The 17456-nt window shown below is 42.4% G+C and overlaps 1 protein-coding gene across 1 annotated transcript; it reads right to left on the bottom strand.

Annotated features, from left to right (window-relative positions):
- Nucleotides 1-11467: 11467 nt before the first annotated feature.
- Nucleotides 11468-12671, bottom strand: LOC133914321 (uncharacterized). Its single transcript, XM_062357439.1, has one exon. The coding sequence runs from the start codon at nucleotides 12345-12347 to the stop codon at nucleotides 11643-11645; it is 705 nt and encodes a 234-aa protein (XP_062213423.1). The 5' UTR covers nucleotides 12348-12671; the 3' UTR covers nucleotides 11468-11642.
- Nucleotides 12672-17456: the final 4785 nt, after the last annotated feature.

Here is a 17456-nt window from a genome sequence, read left to right as displayed (position 1 = left end):
GGACAATTCCGGGTTTCGAGGTACATCCAACTTCTATCCATCATCTATAATTAATGTAAAAATATTCATTCTTCATTAATAATGACCTTAATTTCATAGTTAAGCACGCGATTAAAAATTCCCTACAAATACACTATATCTGTGGCATCTTGCGGTAGATCAGGCAAATCTAATATAAAATCTAACATAAATACAACTCACTTGTACTAAGATTTTGGATAAACATGCAAAACAGTCGATTACAACTCAAAGCACAACAAATCTATCAATTAGGGTTTAGAGGACGAGAGGAAAGGGGGAGGAAAGGGGGAGATGCGAACCTTCAAAGACCTAGCACCAATTCAAACTTCAAATAAACAAGATATTGGAGAATCCCTAGAGGAGCCAGTGAAAATCGCCAGCTGCTGTGCGGGCGACACTGTGCAGTAACTGTTCACTCGCACAATGGATGGCCAGCTCTTAAAACAGAGTTGAATAATAGGTGACGGGTGATAAGGTTACCCATCACCTATTAAGAGTCATAAGTGACGGGTCATAACATGACCCGTCACTTATTACTATTGCAGGGGGGCCCGTCACCTATGACCAAGTTATAAGTGGCAGGTTTAGTTATGACCCGTCACTTATGTTATTGGTTACGGGTAATATTATGACACATCACCTATTATCTAGTATCAGTGACGGGTCTATAAATGGACATGACCTGAGGTGACATAAGTGACGGGTAGCGTAATGACCCGTCACTAAACTGTGTCTCCTATGTCCGGTTTTCACGTAGTGATATGGATGAACTTGATGATACCCTCAATCACATATGTCGTGATCTAACTGAGGTTCTCGATAATGAGAATTTGGACCATGTTTGTGACAATTTAAATGCGGTCCCTAGAAAGAAAAAGTCCAATTCATCTAAGAACAAAGACAAGATTCCTCGCCTGCCAAAGAAGCCTAATATTCCGTCCAAAATATATATCTGATGAAAGGTATATTTTGCAAAAGCAGAGGTCTAGAAGACTTGGCTAAACACAACTATATTTTGGATACAGTAAAAGAACAACATATCGATTTCCTTGCTATCATGGAAACTAGTTTAGACTACTTGTGGCATGTAATGCCACTGTGAGGAAGATCGGGAGGTATAATTAGGTGTTAATACTTCTGTATTTGACATTGGCTCCATAGTTGAAGGGGATTTTTACTCAAAATTCCTTTTAAAGAACATAGAAGATGGTTTGGGCATTATATATGCAGTTTATGGACCGACCCAAGAGGAATTTAAAGCCGATTTTCTCACTGAAATGGCTCATGTTTGTAGTTTGGAAACCAACCCAATGATCATAAGGGGGATTTCAACATTATGAGACATCCTGAGGATAAAAATAATGACAATTTTGATCCTCGGTGACCCTATCTTTTTAATGAAATTATAGACATGCTGGATTTACGGGAGGCCAAAAAGCTAAGGTCAAAGAGTTGCTGGAAGGGGACAATAATACCAAGTACTTCCAGTTAGTGGCCAATGGGAAAAACAGAAAGACAAGAATATACAGATTGGAACATGAGGATGGACTTGTAATTGGAGAGGCCAATCTTAAGAAATATATTACAAAATATTATAAAGGCCTTTTTGGTAAACCAGAGCAAAATAATTTTGCGATGGATGAATCACTAATTAGTGATATTCCTCAAGTAAGTGAAAGGAAAAATGAGATCCTTACCGCTCCTTTGTAGAGGAGGAGATAAAGAGGGCAATTTTCCAAATGGAGCATAATAAAGCTCGTGGCCCTGATGGCTTTCCTGCTGAATTCTACCAGGTTTTCTGGGAAATCATCAAAGACGATCTCATGGCATTATTCAAGGATTTTCACCGAGGACAATTATCTATTTTCAGCCTTAACTTTGGCGTCATTACCCTTATTCCTAAAAAGAGTAGTGCGCTGAAAATTCAAGAATATCGTCCAATTTACCTTCTTAATGTCAGCTTTAAAATATTCACTAAAATTGCCACAAATCGGATATGCACAGTTGCTGAAAAAGTAGTTAGTCCATCTCAAACTGCATTCATGTCTGGTCGCAACATATTGGAAGGATTGATAACTCTCCATGAGACTATTCATGAGTTGTATAGAAAAAAAAAACAGAATGGTGTCATCCTGAAAATTGACTTCGAGAAAGTATATGACAAGGTTAAATGGTCCTTTCTCTAGCAGACTTTGAGAATGAAAAGATTCTCGACACAATTGTGTGATTGGATACAAAACTTTGTGTCTGGGGGTCATGTTGGAATTAAAGTTAACAATGATGTTGGACCTTATTTCCAAACAAAAAAAGTTTGAGACAGGGAGACCCCCTATCGCCCATCCTTTTCAATATTTTAGCTGATATACTTGCAGTATTAATATCTAGAGCCAAAAGGGATGGACAAATCACTAGAGTTGTTCCACACTTGATTGATGATGGCTTATCTATTCTGCAATATACAGATGACACCATCATATTCATGGATCATAACCTTGAGCAAGCAAAAAATATGAAACTCTTACTATGTGTTTTTGAACAATTATCTGGGCTTAAGATTAACTTTCATAAAAGTGAGATCTTTTGCTTCGAGGATGCTAAACAATGTGAAGACCAGTACACACAATTATTTGGATGCGATATTGATTCTTTGCCCTTTAGATACCTTGGCATTCCGATGATTCACATGAAGCTAAGGAATATTGACTGGAAGGGGGTTGAAGAAAAGTTTGAGAGGAAATTGAGCGGCTGGAAGGGGAAACTTATTTCTGTTGGAGGACTATTAGTATTTCTAATCTCAGTACTAAGTTGTCTTCTAGTTTTTATGATGTCTTTCTTTGAAGTCCCTCAAGGTGTGCTAAAAAGACTGAATTATCTTCGATCCCGTTTTTTCTGGCAAGTTGATAATCATAAAAAGAAATATCAACTTGCTCGATGGGACATCCTTTGCCAACCTAAAGATCAAGGTGGATTAGGCATTACTAATCTATCAGTGATGAATACTTGTCTTCTCATCAAGTGGCTGTTTAGACTACTTAATGAGAATAGGGTTTGACAAAAAATGCTCAGAAATAAATACCTAGGCAGCAAATCTCTCACTCAAGTTGAAGGAAGACTAGGAGATTCCCACTTCTGGTCTGGACTCATGAAAGTGAAACCGGAATTCCTTTAATGGAGAACTTTCCAAATTAAGGATGGATGCCAAACTAGAGTCTAGAATGATACTTTGTTGGGTAATAATCCTTTGAGTGATCATTATCCTTCGCTGTATAATGTAGCCAGAAGGAAACATTCCACGGTGGCAGAAGTCATGAGTTCCATACCACTAAATCTTTCTTTCCGTCGACCAATTATTGGGGATAAGCAAATTGCTTGGCATAATATGGTGACTAAACTAGTACATGTTCATTTATGCAATGGCCGAGATTCTTTTAATTGGGGTTTGCATGCAAATGCTAAATTTTTGGTTCATTCAATGTACAAACAAATGATGACACAAACCATATACATCCCTACAAAAGGTGTATGGAAGCTTAAACTCCCTCTCAAGATCAAGATTTTCTTATGGTATTTATGTAGATGAGTGTTTTTGACCAAGGGTAATTTGGTCAAAAGAAATTAGAATGGTAGCTTAAAATGTAGTTTCTGTAACCACAATGAAAATATAGAGCATTTATTCTTTGAGTGTCACTTGCTAGATCCATTTGGCACATAATTACTATTGCCTTGAGAATTCAGAAACCTAGCAATATGATCCACATAATGGGGAATTGGCTAAGGATGAGTGAAGCTTTTACTAAATCATGGGTTCTAGTTGAGGTAGCTGTCATTTTTTGGTCTATTTAGCTCTGCCGCAAATGACAAATGGGAGGAATTGGATGAAAAAAATATTCTTTATACTAAGTTCAAGCATAGTTTGGGTTTAGTTGGTAATTTGGTGTTCATGGTGCTTGGTCACCCTTCGTGGTTTTCGAAAATAATTCTTTATAGACATCTTTATTCTGATTTTAAGTTAATATAAGATTTGTTGGATAATGTCCCAAACTTTAGAAATATCCTAGTCGAATACAACTCTACAAAAAGTCTATAAGTATAAGCAACCTAGTGTACTTATAATCTTAGACCATTATAATAAGATTAGTTCCTCGTGGGTTTTTACTTATGTATTGAAGAATTTTTTCACGTAAAATCAGTAGGATTCTCCTGGTTTCGATGTGATAGCAGTGAGGTTATCAGCATACCCAATCCGAGGACAAAGAAGCACCCGGAATGCTAAGGTCGAATTGGACGTACAGACGCTAGCAGCTGCATACGATTTTCTACAAACCTCAAACCAAACACCCCATACTAATTTCTATATAGATTTGTGCTGTCGTACACCATATACGTATGTAGGCACCTACCGGCGCCACCTGCTCCACTTGTTTTTGTAATGAGCAAGGTCGTGTGAAACAACCAAATACACGTGTCGCCGCTTAGTAAATTAAGATCTGTTTGATTCAGTTTTTTTTTCTTTTGCTTCTCCGAAACTAAAAGTCAAACCAAACAGTCCAGTTAGAGCTGGTTTGTGAGGAAATAAATTAAAATCTGAGAAACGGGTTGAGATGAATTTTAATTTTTAATATATTAAAAAACTAAAAAATTTATTGTAAAAGCCTATAGCAAAATACCATCAATCAGAACATAAAAAAAACCAAAAGCAAAAAACCTCAAACTAACCTAACAGACCTTAAATTGAATCACGTGTTTGTTGTTTGGCGTAGTTGGTCACCTTCCAAAGATCGGTGCCGTCGCATCTTCTTTTTTCAACAGTCAACTAAGGCTATTATTGGAGCTTTGTGTGGACCAACGCGTGCAGCGTGCGGGGCTGCGACGAACGAAGCCGAGTGAAGCAGAAGAGAGTTCCGATAGTTCCGAGGTAGTTGGAGCTTAAGAACGAGCCACGTAGCGTTCCAAGAGAACGCCATGCTCGGACCTAAATCTAGGTGGTCCATCACGATGGCACCATCTCTATCTCTATGTTTACACTAATCTCTCGTGTTTACATTTAGTCATATGTTTATAAGAAAAATGAGATGACAATAATAGATCTCCTATTCCATTTCTCAAATCACACGTATAAGTTAGGAATGAGGTGCCTCAAACCAAACACCGCGTAAAGGAATGGTAGATCCGTGATATTGCCGGTTCTGTGGAGTGTGGAATATATCGTATGCACATTGCAACCTGCATGCCCTAACCAACTACCACCGTTGATATATACACGTGCAGTAAGTACTATATATACTAGTTCCACTTGTGCATACAATAATTTATATATATATATAAAAACTAGTCTGTACTTTCAGAGTATATATCCTCTACTTATAATATATCACATAAGTGAACTAGATATACTATTTTATCACTATGAGTATAATTATATACTTATTTTAAGATACTCCAATATGAACTCCATAAAAAATAGAAAAGAAGTACATCAATTTTATTAGATTTCAATAATACCTTTGTATTTATATATAAAATATAATACACAAAAAATATATACAAACCACTAAAAAACTATACATACCACTTGGATGATCTTATATACTCACATGCTTCATATACATACTATTTATCATATAAGATACTTCCTACATAATAAGATACGTATATAAGAGTATATACTTCTGAGAGTACCAAATATGCTTCATATATATATATATTTGTCTTGACGTTGGTTGTTCCGGCAATTAAAATTTTATGTATAGCATGAACCAAAATATAATGCACGACGTCAAATTGAAACCCAAAATGGTAAAGTCGTAGATCCGATATCCACTAGAGATTGACTAGTATAACTGGTCATACTAACTAATTCAGACATACGTAAAATACAATGGAACTAAGAAGCAGTAGGCAACTCAAGCACGGCACATACTTGCTTAAAATAGAGTCGTCCCCACGGCATGTAAACCGCTGCCCTGACTAAGCATGGAAGTACGGAACCCATGGAACATTTGGTGGAGTATCACTCTCGCAATTTAATTACAGCTAGATAAAGTCATTTTTTTGTCAGAGCCGACGCCGAGTCCTTCACCTCGACGCTGACCTCTTCCACACATATGCTTCGGCCCCATTCGTGCGCCGAGTCCTTCACCTCGACGCTGACCTCTTCCACACATATGATTCGGCCCCATCCGTGCGCCGAGCCCTCCCGGCCTCTTCTACCGCGTGACCTCCTCACCTCTCGGAGCTGATGCTGAGTCCTCCACTCCCACGTCGGCCTCCTTAACACTGATGCCTCAGCTCTCTCCTGTAACATCCCAAAATTCTTAAACATGTTATTAAACATTTATTAGCATCATATTTAATTGTTTGAACAATTATACATTAATTAAAAATTAAATTTAAATTATTAAGTTTAATGAGAAGTGGTTCATGGTGAAGGAACTCATAAAATTACTATGCAACATAGGGTTAGAAATAATTCTAGAAATTAGTCCATGACATACGAAGAATATTATTAGTGATTTTCCCGGATTTTAGGGATTGAAATTGAAGCCTTCAAATTGGAGCAAGTTAGAAAATGTTGCAACTTTGAAGATTTTTCATTTAAATTTGGCTTAGGATTTTTAGGTCAAACCAGTTAAAATAGATTGCATATGAATTATAGTATCAAAAAAAACTCTAGAATAATTTTGGGGCTTGAAAAGATCTTCTTTTGAATCAGACAAGAGGGAAGAAGATAATTGTTTTAGGTCGGTTATTGTTCTTTTAGGCCCACTGGTCATCCTCTCCACCGACCTCACTCTCTCTACTCAGTGTCGGCCGCCGTCGTTGTTGACAAATGAAGTCGCCCAAGATGCCACACCACTAGGCCACGTCATCGACCGCCGCCCTTATCCCTCCCTTCCCTCACGACTCTCTCTCTCTCTCACTTTACTCACTCTCTCTACTCAATTTCTCTATCACCCAGTCAAACCGAAGCAGAGTAGAGTGCCACACTGCCACCGTCGACCAAATCTGCCAGATCCAAGCCCCAATTAGCCCAGTCTGCACTAAGAAGAGCATAGAGGAAGGCCACTCGAGGCTTCTCCAACAGGATCCAAGAGTTTCCAGCCCAAATCAAGCCTAGCAATGACGTCTTCCTCATCTCCGGTGAGCTCGTTCCGCCCCTCACCGACTCGCCACCGTGCCATAGCCATTCCACCCCAACCGAGAGCCTGGTGAGCTCCCTAGCTCTCTCCTCTTTCTTGTGCGCGCATTGATTTGGCTCTGACCCGACACCTGCATAGTCATCCACGGTGATTGAGCCACCGCTGCCCCTCTATGCTCGCTACTGACCGCTTTCTGGCTGGGCTCACAGGCTAAAACCTTGCCAAATGGGTTCCCTGCGGTGTGCTGTTGCTGTGGATACCCTCGTTTGGGCCGTTTTGGCCACCACTCACTGCTGGCGTGGTCCTCCCCTCACACCTATCATCGCCGTGCTGCCCTTTCCCCTACCAGCCATGCTCTGGTCAGCCCATCACCAAAGGGCCGCACCATCAAGTTCGCCAGCTCATGCTGATGCTCCTCCTGCATATCCTAGTCTACACTGTCGTGTCGTTCACCGCTGGCGAGGCTAGCCAGAGCCGCTAGCCATGGCAACACTGTGCGCCATGGCCTCAAGGCCTTTTTGACCGAAGTCAAATAAGCCAGCCCCATTTTCATGTGCAGGGCTAGGTATATCTAGGTGCAAAAAGGATTTTTGGGCATTTAGATTTTTGTTTAATCCAATTGATTTGGAAAATGCGAAATAGAATTATCCTTACACTATTAAATTGACTAAATCTTGTAAAATGTATAGTAAATTTATTGCTCCAAAAATAGTGAAACCAATTTTGTTAGCTTTGTATGATCATGCTCTACTTATTAAAAATGATAGGATCCATGAAATATGCACTGAAATTTCTTTACTTAATGAAATGTGTGTAAGCTTTAATAATTCATAATTAATTATTAGTAAGACCAAAATTAGTGAAACCAATTTTGTTAATTTTACTATATTATGCCTGATTTATTAAAAAAATATCCATCCTCATGTTATACATAATTAACTTTCTATTTAGGATTAAGCTTTGATTTAAGCTTAATTAATCTAGAAAATAGGTTAAACACTGAATAGTAACCCAAATTAAGAAATTGTTGATTCTATAAACTCAAGGTATGATGCATTGCATCTCCACATTTGTCATGCATTGTAGAGAATCTTTCATCGCATGGCATCCATACTCGTTTGTGATGCACCGTTCTTTTATTTAGAAACCGACGCTTCGAAGAGTCACGTGTTTGAACCCAAAACATGAACCAAAGGAGTTCGTGAGTGATGAGCAGTAAATACCATATAATCATCTATCATATTTCTCCTATATTTTGGTGAATTATTGATCAATTTTCTAGATATTACTATGTGTCGTATATGCATGTTTTAGTGAGTTGATGTCAGGAATGTAGGTAGATCCTATTTATTACTCAAGTTGTTAATCTTGGTCCTTGTAACCTGGGTATAACCATATTAATGTCAAACTTAAAAGAAGTTCAAAATACTTAGCAATACATAGGTCATCAGTAGAAGTCGAGCGGTGCAACATCCATCGTTCGCGAGCTACTGGGCTTCAATTACTGTTCTAAAGGAATGACAGGTTGGGATGATGAGTTGGTTAAGACAATATGTGGGCAGTGTTAGGGGTAGTTCGGGAGAGGAGACCCGAGTTACATAGAAATTGAGACGAGATGTGGGCGGTGTTAGGGGCAGTTCAGGAGAGAAGACTCGAATGCCATAGATCGCTTGCATCGTTTAAGCACCGATCATTAGTGCCGTTGTCTTAAGCACTTTTTCGTACTACCACATATCTGAATATGATAAAGATGAGCGAATACATCATGAGGTTGTGACCCTTTTGCTTGTTGGCCTATGGTGTGAGCAAAGCGTGCTTGTAGAGGCATCTAGGCTACTTGGGAAGTAGACCTACTTGACATCCACACCTATAGGTGCATATTCAAATGGTTGTGACTTATATGGAAAAGCTTGTCACGGGTACCCTTTGTGTAGTTGTAGTCGGTTGCACAAGCCGAATGATCTCATATCATGTGGGTAAAGAAGTACTCCCTATATGGTGTAATAACTATTTGAATATCATCGCGCTAGGTCATGAGCATGCTTAATATCCATTGGACATCAATCATAGAATTTTATTCAGTTGTGGGGGAAATGGAAAGTATGTGGGTTTTGAGGAGAAGCAACTGTTGATGCTTATTTGAGTTGAGAAAGTTAAGATTTCTTAGAGATTACGATCATTGATGATTAATGCTAGTTGTTTAGGTCATTACATTGATGAAAGTACTTTTGTTGAATCAATTTAACCTTGTGGTTATTCCTTGCTATTCAACTAAATACATTATCCTAAGAGTCAAGATAGTATATACTCATATTGTGTAAGTCTTGGGAGTACCTTTGTACCCAAGGTATTTCTCTTAAATTGTGTACGTAACGATAAACTAGTGTATGGATATTTCTATCCTGCTAATGCCGATGATGGGTAGGAGTAGAGGAGGTCTAATAAAGCTAATCCCGGTGGTGCCTCTTGGGCAATAGTACCACTGATATTTTGTTGTCAATGCTATCCGTTGCGTATGAAAATTCTGATATTAAGTAGAAAATGGTATGATGAACAAGGTATGTAATATAAGTTAAATCTTTGAACTCTATTTATATCTTGTGATTAAACTATATTTTAAATAATATATGCTGTGATCTTGAGTTTTGTTGACATATAGCGAGACTGCCAGGATTACTCTTGTTTTAATTGAATAGTAGCTACGATGAATATTTTTAGATAAGTGTTAGCACTCGATATGTCAAATGAAGGGTGTGTCCTAGTTCTTATCTTTATAGATAACCGACACTGTTGATTAAACCAAGTGTGATTTGGATGGGTCTGACACCTTCACATCGCCATCATCACAAAGTAATCCCCAACTATTACCTAATCCTCCTAACTAGTATAAGAACTTGGATATGTGTTGCTGCAAATGATCACTAAATAGAAAATTATTGTGTAAAAATGGATGATTAAATCTTAGAAAAATTGTGCAGCTTGCCAATGATGATTTCATGTTGAATTCAATTTTTTATATAATGGAAGTACAACTTCCGATCTCTCCACTAACAAGACATAAACGTTCTAGAGGACTTAAACTTGGGTGGCCTAACATATATCTACACCCTCAATCAACAGAGACTAGAGAAATTATACTTTTATTATCTTAAAAAAATCACTTTCAAATTTTTGACACACAATTGAGTCACAAATGAATAATTTTTGTTGTTATTCCTTGGTGCAATACTAGGCTAATCACTGATGGTTTCACAACCGGCATTGATACTCCTAACTTTCGCTGCTGATTGTGTATTACATGTTCAAAAACCGTCAATAATGGTAGTTCTGAACCAACACTGATAGCGATTTTTATAATAGTGTTTATTACTTGTATCTAGAGAGTTTTTTTACCAATACATAAATATGAGAATATGTATCGAGTACACTATGAGCTCGTTTGGAATGCTACCAATGGATGCCGTGCCAATTTTTTGATGGTTGACTGCGAAGCAAGCACGTATTTGGATAGTAGAGCTCGTGGGTGGCCGTTTCCTCCGTGAAATAATTGGCTCACCCAGCTTTTGGCGGGGTAGGTGTGGGCTAAAACCAAATAATTGGCTCGCCCGTTATTTCTTGTCTCTTGGATTTCAAGTCTAACTTAATTTTTTCACAAGACACTATCTACTTCTTTTTCCTCATTTATTTATTTATCACATCAGTTTTCATCACACGTGAATGTGTATTTAATGTCTAAGAAATAAGTCATGGTCGAGCATTGTGAGTACGACCCTAAGTAATCGTTCAGTTCATGGAGTTCATGGACACTACGCCTCTGCTGCAGTGTGCTGCTCGCGTCCACTGAAACCTGCCATGCATGCGCGCGTTCTCTCGTTTCGTGTTCAGTTTGCATCCATCTATCGATCAAGACGCCACAGAGTGCGCTCGCCACGGTGGCCACCACTCGATCGCACGATGCGCTCGTGGCCGGCGGGCGGGCCAAGCTGCGCGCTATAGCTAGGTCGATCTCCTCATGGCCGGGGGATTCGATCCCGGCCGCAGCCGGCGCGCGAGCGGGGGCGGATCGGTTGCCCTGCCACCGAATTCACTGGGGCGCACAGATCGAACGCACGTCCACCCGCACTAGCTAGCTGCAGTGAAGGCAGCGTGTGCTTGATCGATCAGCGCGCAAGCTCGCCTCTCGTTCAGCCGGCGCCGCCTCTGAGAGAGTGGCATGCGCTTTGGAGTTTAATTGGGCTCGATCATGCAACAACGTGCTCCAAGTCAAGCAATTCGATCGCAACTCTGATCCGAGAGACATGTCTGTGTTAATAAGATTGTGATCGATCGAGATCTATACGATTTCTTTTTTCTTTTTTAACAGAAGATCTATACAATTTACTCCGACAAAACAAAAGATTGATTTACACAAACAATTATCAAGCGCCTAATTATTAAGCGTGGAACTTGGCTAGTAGATGTAGATGCATGCATGGTTCCCTACTATCTTTCTCCTTTGGCGTCGAGCCCCAGGAGCCTGACGGCCACCGGCGAGAGCCTCCCGGGGCTGACCGACGCCACCGCAAACGCCAAGCCCCTCCTCCCCTTGTGCTCCTTGATCGTGTCCAGCCGCGGCGACCACGCCCGGCTCCTCGCCGCGCCCACCAGCTGCTCGTAGTGCTTCCTCAGCTCCGGCGTGCTGCAAAGCGCCCCGCACGCCTCACCGGCCCCCTCTTCGCCGCCCCCCATCTCTCTGCCGCCGCATCCTGCCTTGGCAGTGATGGCCCCAACGATGAACTCCGGCGTGACCTTTATCACCGTCCGCCCGTCGTCGCCCTTGACGTACTCGAACGGGCTCTTGGGTCCCCCGGCGATGGACGCCCCCGCCGCTTGGCCCCTGTCGTAGGACAGCGCGGCTAGGGAGGCCGCTGTGAGCGCGTCGTAGCCCTGCGGGAGGCGGTCGACGGGGAGCACGAGGTAGGTCTTGCCGGCGACGAGCCTGTCCTCGATGGCCAGCACCGGCGCTGGGCGGCCCAGGTAGAACCCGTCGGCGCGGCACACCACGCTACCCGCGAAGTCCAGCATGACCTGCCCCGCCAGCTTCCCGTGCCTTGCCGTCCGCGCCTCGCCGCCCCACAGCACCAGCCGCGCCTCCCCGCCCCACAACGGCGCGCAGAAGCACGGCACCAGGAGACAGCCGTTGCCCATGGCGGCCGGCGATCGATCGAGCTAACAGGTGTAGGTAGGTGGTGATGAACTGGTAAGCGCGGGAGATCGAGCTAGTTGCTCGGCTAGCTGATGCTAGTATGAATTGGCTAGCTAGGGTTTACTATTGGTGATATCTCGATCGGTTGGTATGGACGCGGGCGGGAGGGGAGGGGAGGGGCCGGGAGGAAGAGGGGCGGGCTGTTGACTGACGTACGTGTGCCGTGCGGTGCAGTGCACTCCATCTCCATGCATGCCATGGATATGATAGATGGAGCAAACACAGCTTGCGCGCTCGTCTGCAGTCAAAGTCGACGGCGTTTTGCGCGCGTGGCGCTCTCTCTCTCTCTCTCTCTCTCTCTCTCTCCAACGGAGGACAGAGTCATTGAACAGTGCCCGGTCCGGAGAAGGTCCAAGGTCGTCTAGCATGTTTAATGCGATCGAGGAGCCGTGGTTTTTAATTAGCTAGTTGATGCTGTCAAATTATTACATCAATTTTGTAATAAGTTAGTTTCTGTATGCTAGCTGAAATTTAGGAAATATGTTCAGTGAGAGATTCTCGTGGCTGACGGCGGGGTTGAGATTAAGGGTTTTGTGATTTGGGTTTTTTATGGCTGCTAGACTTAGAAAAGTTCGTGGGACGCAGACCAGCTCCACGGAGGAGGCGGGCATAGGGCGGCGTGGTGACTCTTGCCGCCGGCTGCCGTGAATGGTGGAGGATGACCGGTAGGTGGGGCCGGGGTGGAGGCGAGTGGAGACTAAAGGTTAGCGAGGGAGAGGCGATGGTCGCAGATCTGACAGTGGGGCTGCTGCCAGAGATTCGGCGACAAAAGAGGATGAAGGCAGGGAGTGAGCTAACATCAGACACGACCAGTGTGAGATTGAAGACGGTTGTGAGCCGTTACATACCCATTCAACGGCTCATGGCTGTTGCCTGAAAAAAATCAGCCATCCGGAAAAAAGCATCCCCTTCACTGAGTGCTAATATACCGCATGCAATTCTTCGGTTGGTTATTAGTACGTATGTAAGTGTAACTTGTGTGGCCCTGCTAGCTACTACTTGTAGTTAGTGGCAGATATAGAGAAGTTAAGTAGGAGACTCATTTATCTCTAATGCTCTTCTTCTTTCTTTTTTTTCTTACTCTCTTTTATCTATGGTAAAATAAATTATACGGAATTTCATTCACTTCTTCAGAATATATCTTATATATCGACCTATCACTGCCGGATCACTAAAATTGATAATGATAATAGTATCACTGTTGGTTCATATAAAAATAGGTATCACTGCCGGTTCTAAAAACAACCGACAATGATAATGACTTTTCACTATCGGCTCGTATTAAAAACTAGCAGTGATAGTATCACTTCTAGTTGTTAATTCGAATTGGCTGTGAAAAGTCATCTGGACCCAAAATCTAACTTCAACCCAATTTTATCTTGCAATACTCACGTCGGGCTCCAACTCTCTCACTACGTGAAAAAAAAAAATCATTAGTGACGGGTGATAACCGGCATTAGTGATGGATCCCGTACCCGTTACTCTTATCGCGTCACTAATGATAGGTTATTAGTGATGGGTGATGATCCGTCACTTATATCCAGTCATTAGTGATGGGTAGTAACCGTGACCCGTCACTATTAACTGAATATTAGTGACGGGATATAATCTTAACCCATTACTAATGACTAATGAATATTTTTTGTATTTTTTTTTACAAAAAAGTCAAAAAATATATTTTTTCACCCGAGCTATCCTAACGCAGGTCTATCTCATATGCCTCACAAGCCACGCTTTTTTCACATTATTTTCAAGTTTACGTTCCATCAGAATCGAACTCACGACCTTCTACTGCACGTGTCGCCACCTTACCACCTCTGCTATCATGTAGTTGTGATAGAAGCCGGATATTTTGATAGGTGATTCGGAGTGTATTCAGTAAAACAGGCATAACTTTGCATATGGATTCCGATTTCGACGTTTTTTTGACACTACGGATATCTAAAAAAAAGTTACATCCGTTTCTCCTTGAGTTTGTCGGATTCAGAGAATTTTTTGAGGCCAAAAGCGGCTTAGAAGATTGAGTTCTCTCCCCCAGAAGTTTCTGCACCATTTTCGGAACGCGCGTTTGTATCCATAGCCGCCACTCCTTATATCAAACTTGAGAAGAAATGTACAATAGTTCCTATTCTAGTGCTGCCGAGGTGAGAAAAAAATAAGAGAAAAATAAAATAAAAATAAAAAATATTTGCGAATATCGTCATTATTGACTGGAGTTAGTCATTAGTGACGGATTACAAGTTGACCCATCACTAATGACTTATATAGGACGACCCATCACTAATGAGTGGATCATTAGTGACGGGTCAAGTTGTGACCCGTCACTAATAATTAGTATCATTAGTGACGGGTCATAACTTAACCTATCACTAATGACTAGCCTAGAACGACCCGTCACTGATGACCTAGTCATTAGTGATGGGTCACAATTTGACCAGTCACTAATGATTGGTCTAGGACGACCCATCACTGATGACATAGTCATTAGTGACGGGTCACAACTTGATCTGTCACTAATTACTGGCCTAGGACGACCCGTTATTGATGACCTAGTCACTAATGACGGGTCACAATTTGGCCCATCACTATTATCATTAGTGACGTGTCATGTTAATACCCGTCACTAATGACCACTCATTAGTGACCACTCATTAGTGAAATGTCTATATCTGGTCCAGATCAGAAGGGACATTAGTGGCACGTCCTTATTGGACTCGTCACTAATGGGATATTAGTGACGCGTGTTGAGCAGCCGTCACTAATGTGGTATCTCCTTTGCTGGTTTCTTACATAGTATCTCTCTCTGTGTGTGTGGCCACTATCTTTGCTCCCTCGCTCTCTTTGCTGCCTCTCTTGCCCCCTCTCCCATCCCACTCCACCTCCTCCTGATCTCCTTCCCCACCGGCTTTCCCACCTGCCTCCTCTCTCACCGGCCTCCTCCTTCTCCTCCCCTCGCAAGATCCATAGCGGGATCCGACCAGGGATCTCACTAAGGGCAGAGATAGTGGGCAGCGGAGGCGACAAGGATGACAAGGGTGATCTGGAGGCCGACGCATCATGCGGCTACCATAAGGGTGGTGGGTCCAAGGGTGCCGCTGGACCCTTACCTTCATTAGCGTCACCACCGTCGCAGGTCCAAGGATGGGGGCGGATGACCAAGGCGCGGTAGTAGTGATGGGTAGATGCAGATGACCAAGAGCAACAGAGTTGGTGTCCCACGGTAGTGGGCGGATGCGGGTGACCAAGAGCGGTGTCCTTGGCGTGCGCCTCGAGGCTGCGAAGCATGCCCAAGGGTTGGCTCGCCGTGGCTGCTGAGATCTTCAGCGTGGTGTCATCCATGCTCATGGTCAATGTCAAGAAGGACGGCGGTGACACACTTGAGTACCGTTCCTTCTGTAGCAAGGACTCTGGCTGACACTCAATGTCTTCTGCTGCCTCTCGTTCATGATGGTCTTTGTCATGTAGGGCGTGGGCAGCAGCGGCAAGCAGGACATGATCGTGTGTGCTGTGGTGGCGGCCTTCGTGCCATGACATTTTTCTTGTGGATGGCACAACAAGACTGAGCTAGAGCAGCAACGGCGACAGAGCGCACTCGAGGTGACGACGGCCATTTCAAGCTGGCTCGTTTCTTTTTTTTTTCTTTCCCGAAACCACTTTCAATGCCGGTTGTACAACTGGTAGTGATTGGGGCGTGACTTTTACTGTCAGATGCAAAACCGACAGTAAAAACCACTTTAGAGCCAGCAATAAAGACACTTTCTATAGTAATGATGGGTTGTGAAGCAGTTGGGGAGGGTTGGAGCCCCTAGCCGCTCTGGATCTGCCCATAGTTGGTTGGCATACTTGCGTGGGTGTGTATTGGAGTAGTTGTGAATCTGCATGCAATTAACTTAACCGGCAGATAAGGAGAGATGCAAAGTGCCATTGTTCCGGGAAGGCTCATAACAGATAATGTGTTGATTGTGTATGAATGCATACATGCAATTAAGAAGAAGATGGGAAAGCAAGGTCTCTATGCGGTGAAACTAGATATGCACAAGGCCTATGATCAGATTGAGTGGTGTTTTCTAAGGAAAATTATGCTGGCACTCGGTTTTGCAGAACAATGGATTGATTTGGTTACGATGTGTGTCACATTTGTCAAATATTCCATAATATTTAACTCTGTCGAGACGGATGTTTTTTCGCCAACTAGAGGCCTACGTCAGGGAGATCCACTATCTCCCTACCTCTTCCTCTTATGTGTAGAGGGGCTCTTGAGCTTATTAAACTATGAGGAGGAGGTGGGCAATTTGGTGGGTGTAAAAGTTTGTAGAGATGCCCCACCGGTCTCCAATTTGCTATTTCTTATTTCCTGATGATTCTTTGATTTTGATGAAAGCAAATGGGGAGAATGCTAGGACCTTGAAGCGTATTCTTGATCAGTTTTGTGCAAGCTCGGGTGATGCGCGTTTGCCTGATCTTCCAAAGGTACTATGATAAGTGGATTGATGGAGTTTCAACATTGATGATCCTAAGGCTCCGATCAGAACAGATCGAGAACCCTCATAACCACTACTCCGTGGTTATCAACTGTGCCAAGACGCGGTTGACCTCTCCAAGAAGACTTTTCCTGCAAGCGAATAAAGAACACAAGCAAGAATCGGTAGATGCAATATGAATATTGCTAATTACCAATGAAGCACTCGAGTTGGGGTTCAACAAACCGATAAACAGTGAAACTGTCTAAAACAGAATAATCTAAGCTAAACTCAAGGCTAAACTATAATGGCTACTGTATATATATAGGGGGGATGTGAAGAGGTCGGCCTAGGGTTGTGCACCCATGGAAAGAGGCATGCACAATCTGGACTCCGACCCCGACACGATTACAAAACCCAACAAGGTCCAAAACGGTGTCGCAACACCTTATTCCTTTGACTCTGATTAAACTATAAGGAATATTTAGTCAAGCATAGATCCACTGAAAAGGGATCGTCATAAGCTTTCCAGAATGTCCAAGGTCTCCTAAAACGGTCTTCGTATGAGAGAGTTATGCCCATTTTACAGAT

The sequence above is a fragment of the Phragmites australis genome, chromosome 4 (assembly GCF_958298935.1).
Source record: "Phragmites australis chromosome 4, lpPhrAust1.1, whole genome shotgun sequence".
NCBI lineage: Eukaryota > Viridiplantae > Streptophyta > Magnoliopsida > Poales > Poaceae > Phragmites > Phragmites australis.
The sequence above is the reverse complement of the archived record's forward strand: the minus strand, read 5'-3'. Positions and strand labels throughout refer to the sequence as shown.

Excerpts from the sequence above, each read along its gene's own strand:
- LOC133914321 (XM_062357439.1), bottom strand. The coding sequence starts at position 12,347 with ATGGGCAACGGCTGTCTCCTGGTGCCGTGCTTCTGCGCGCCGTTGTGG.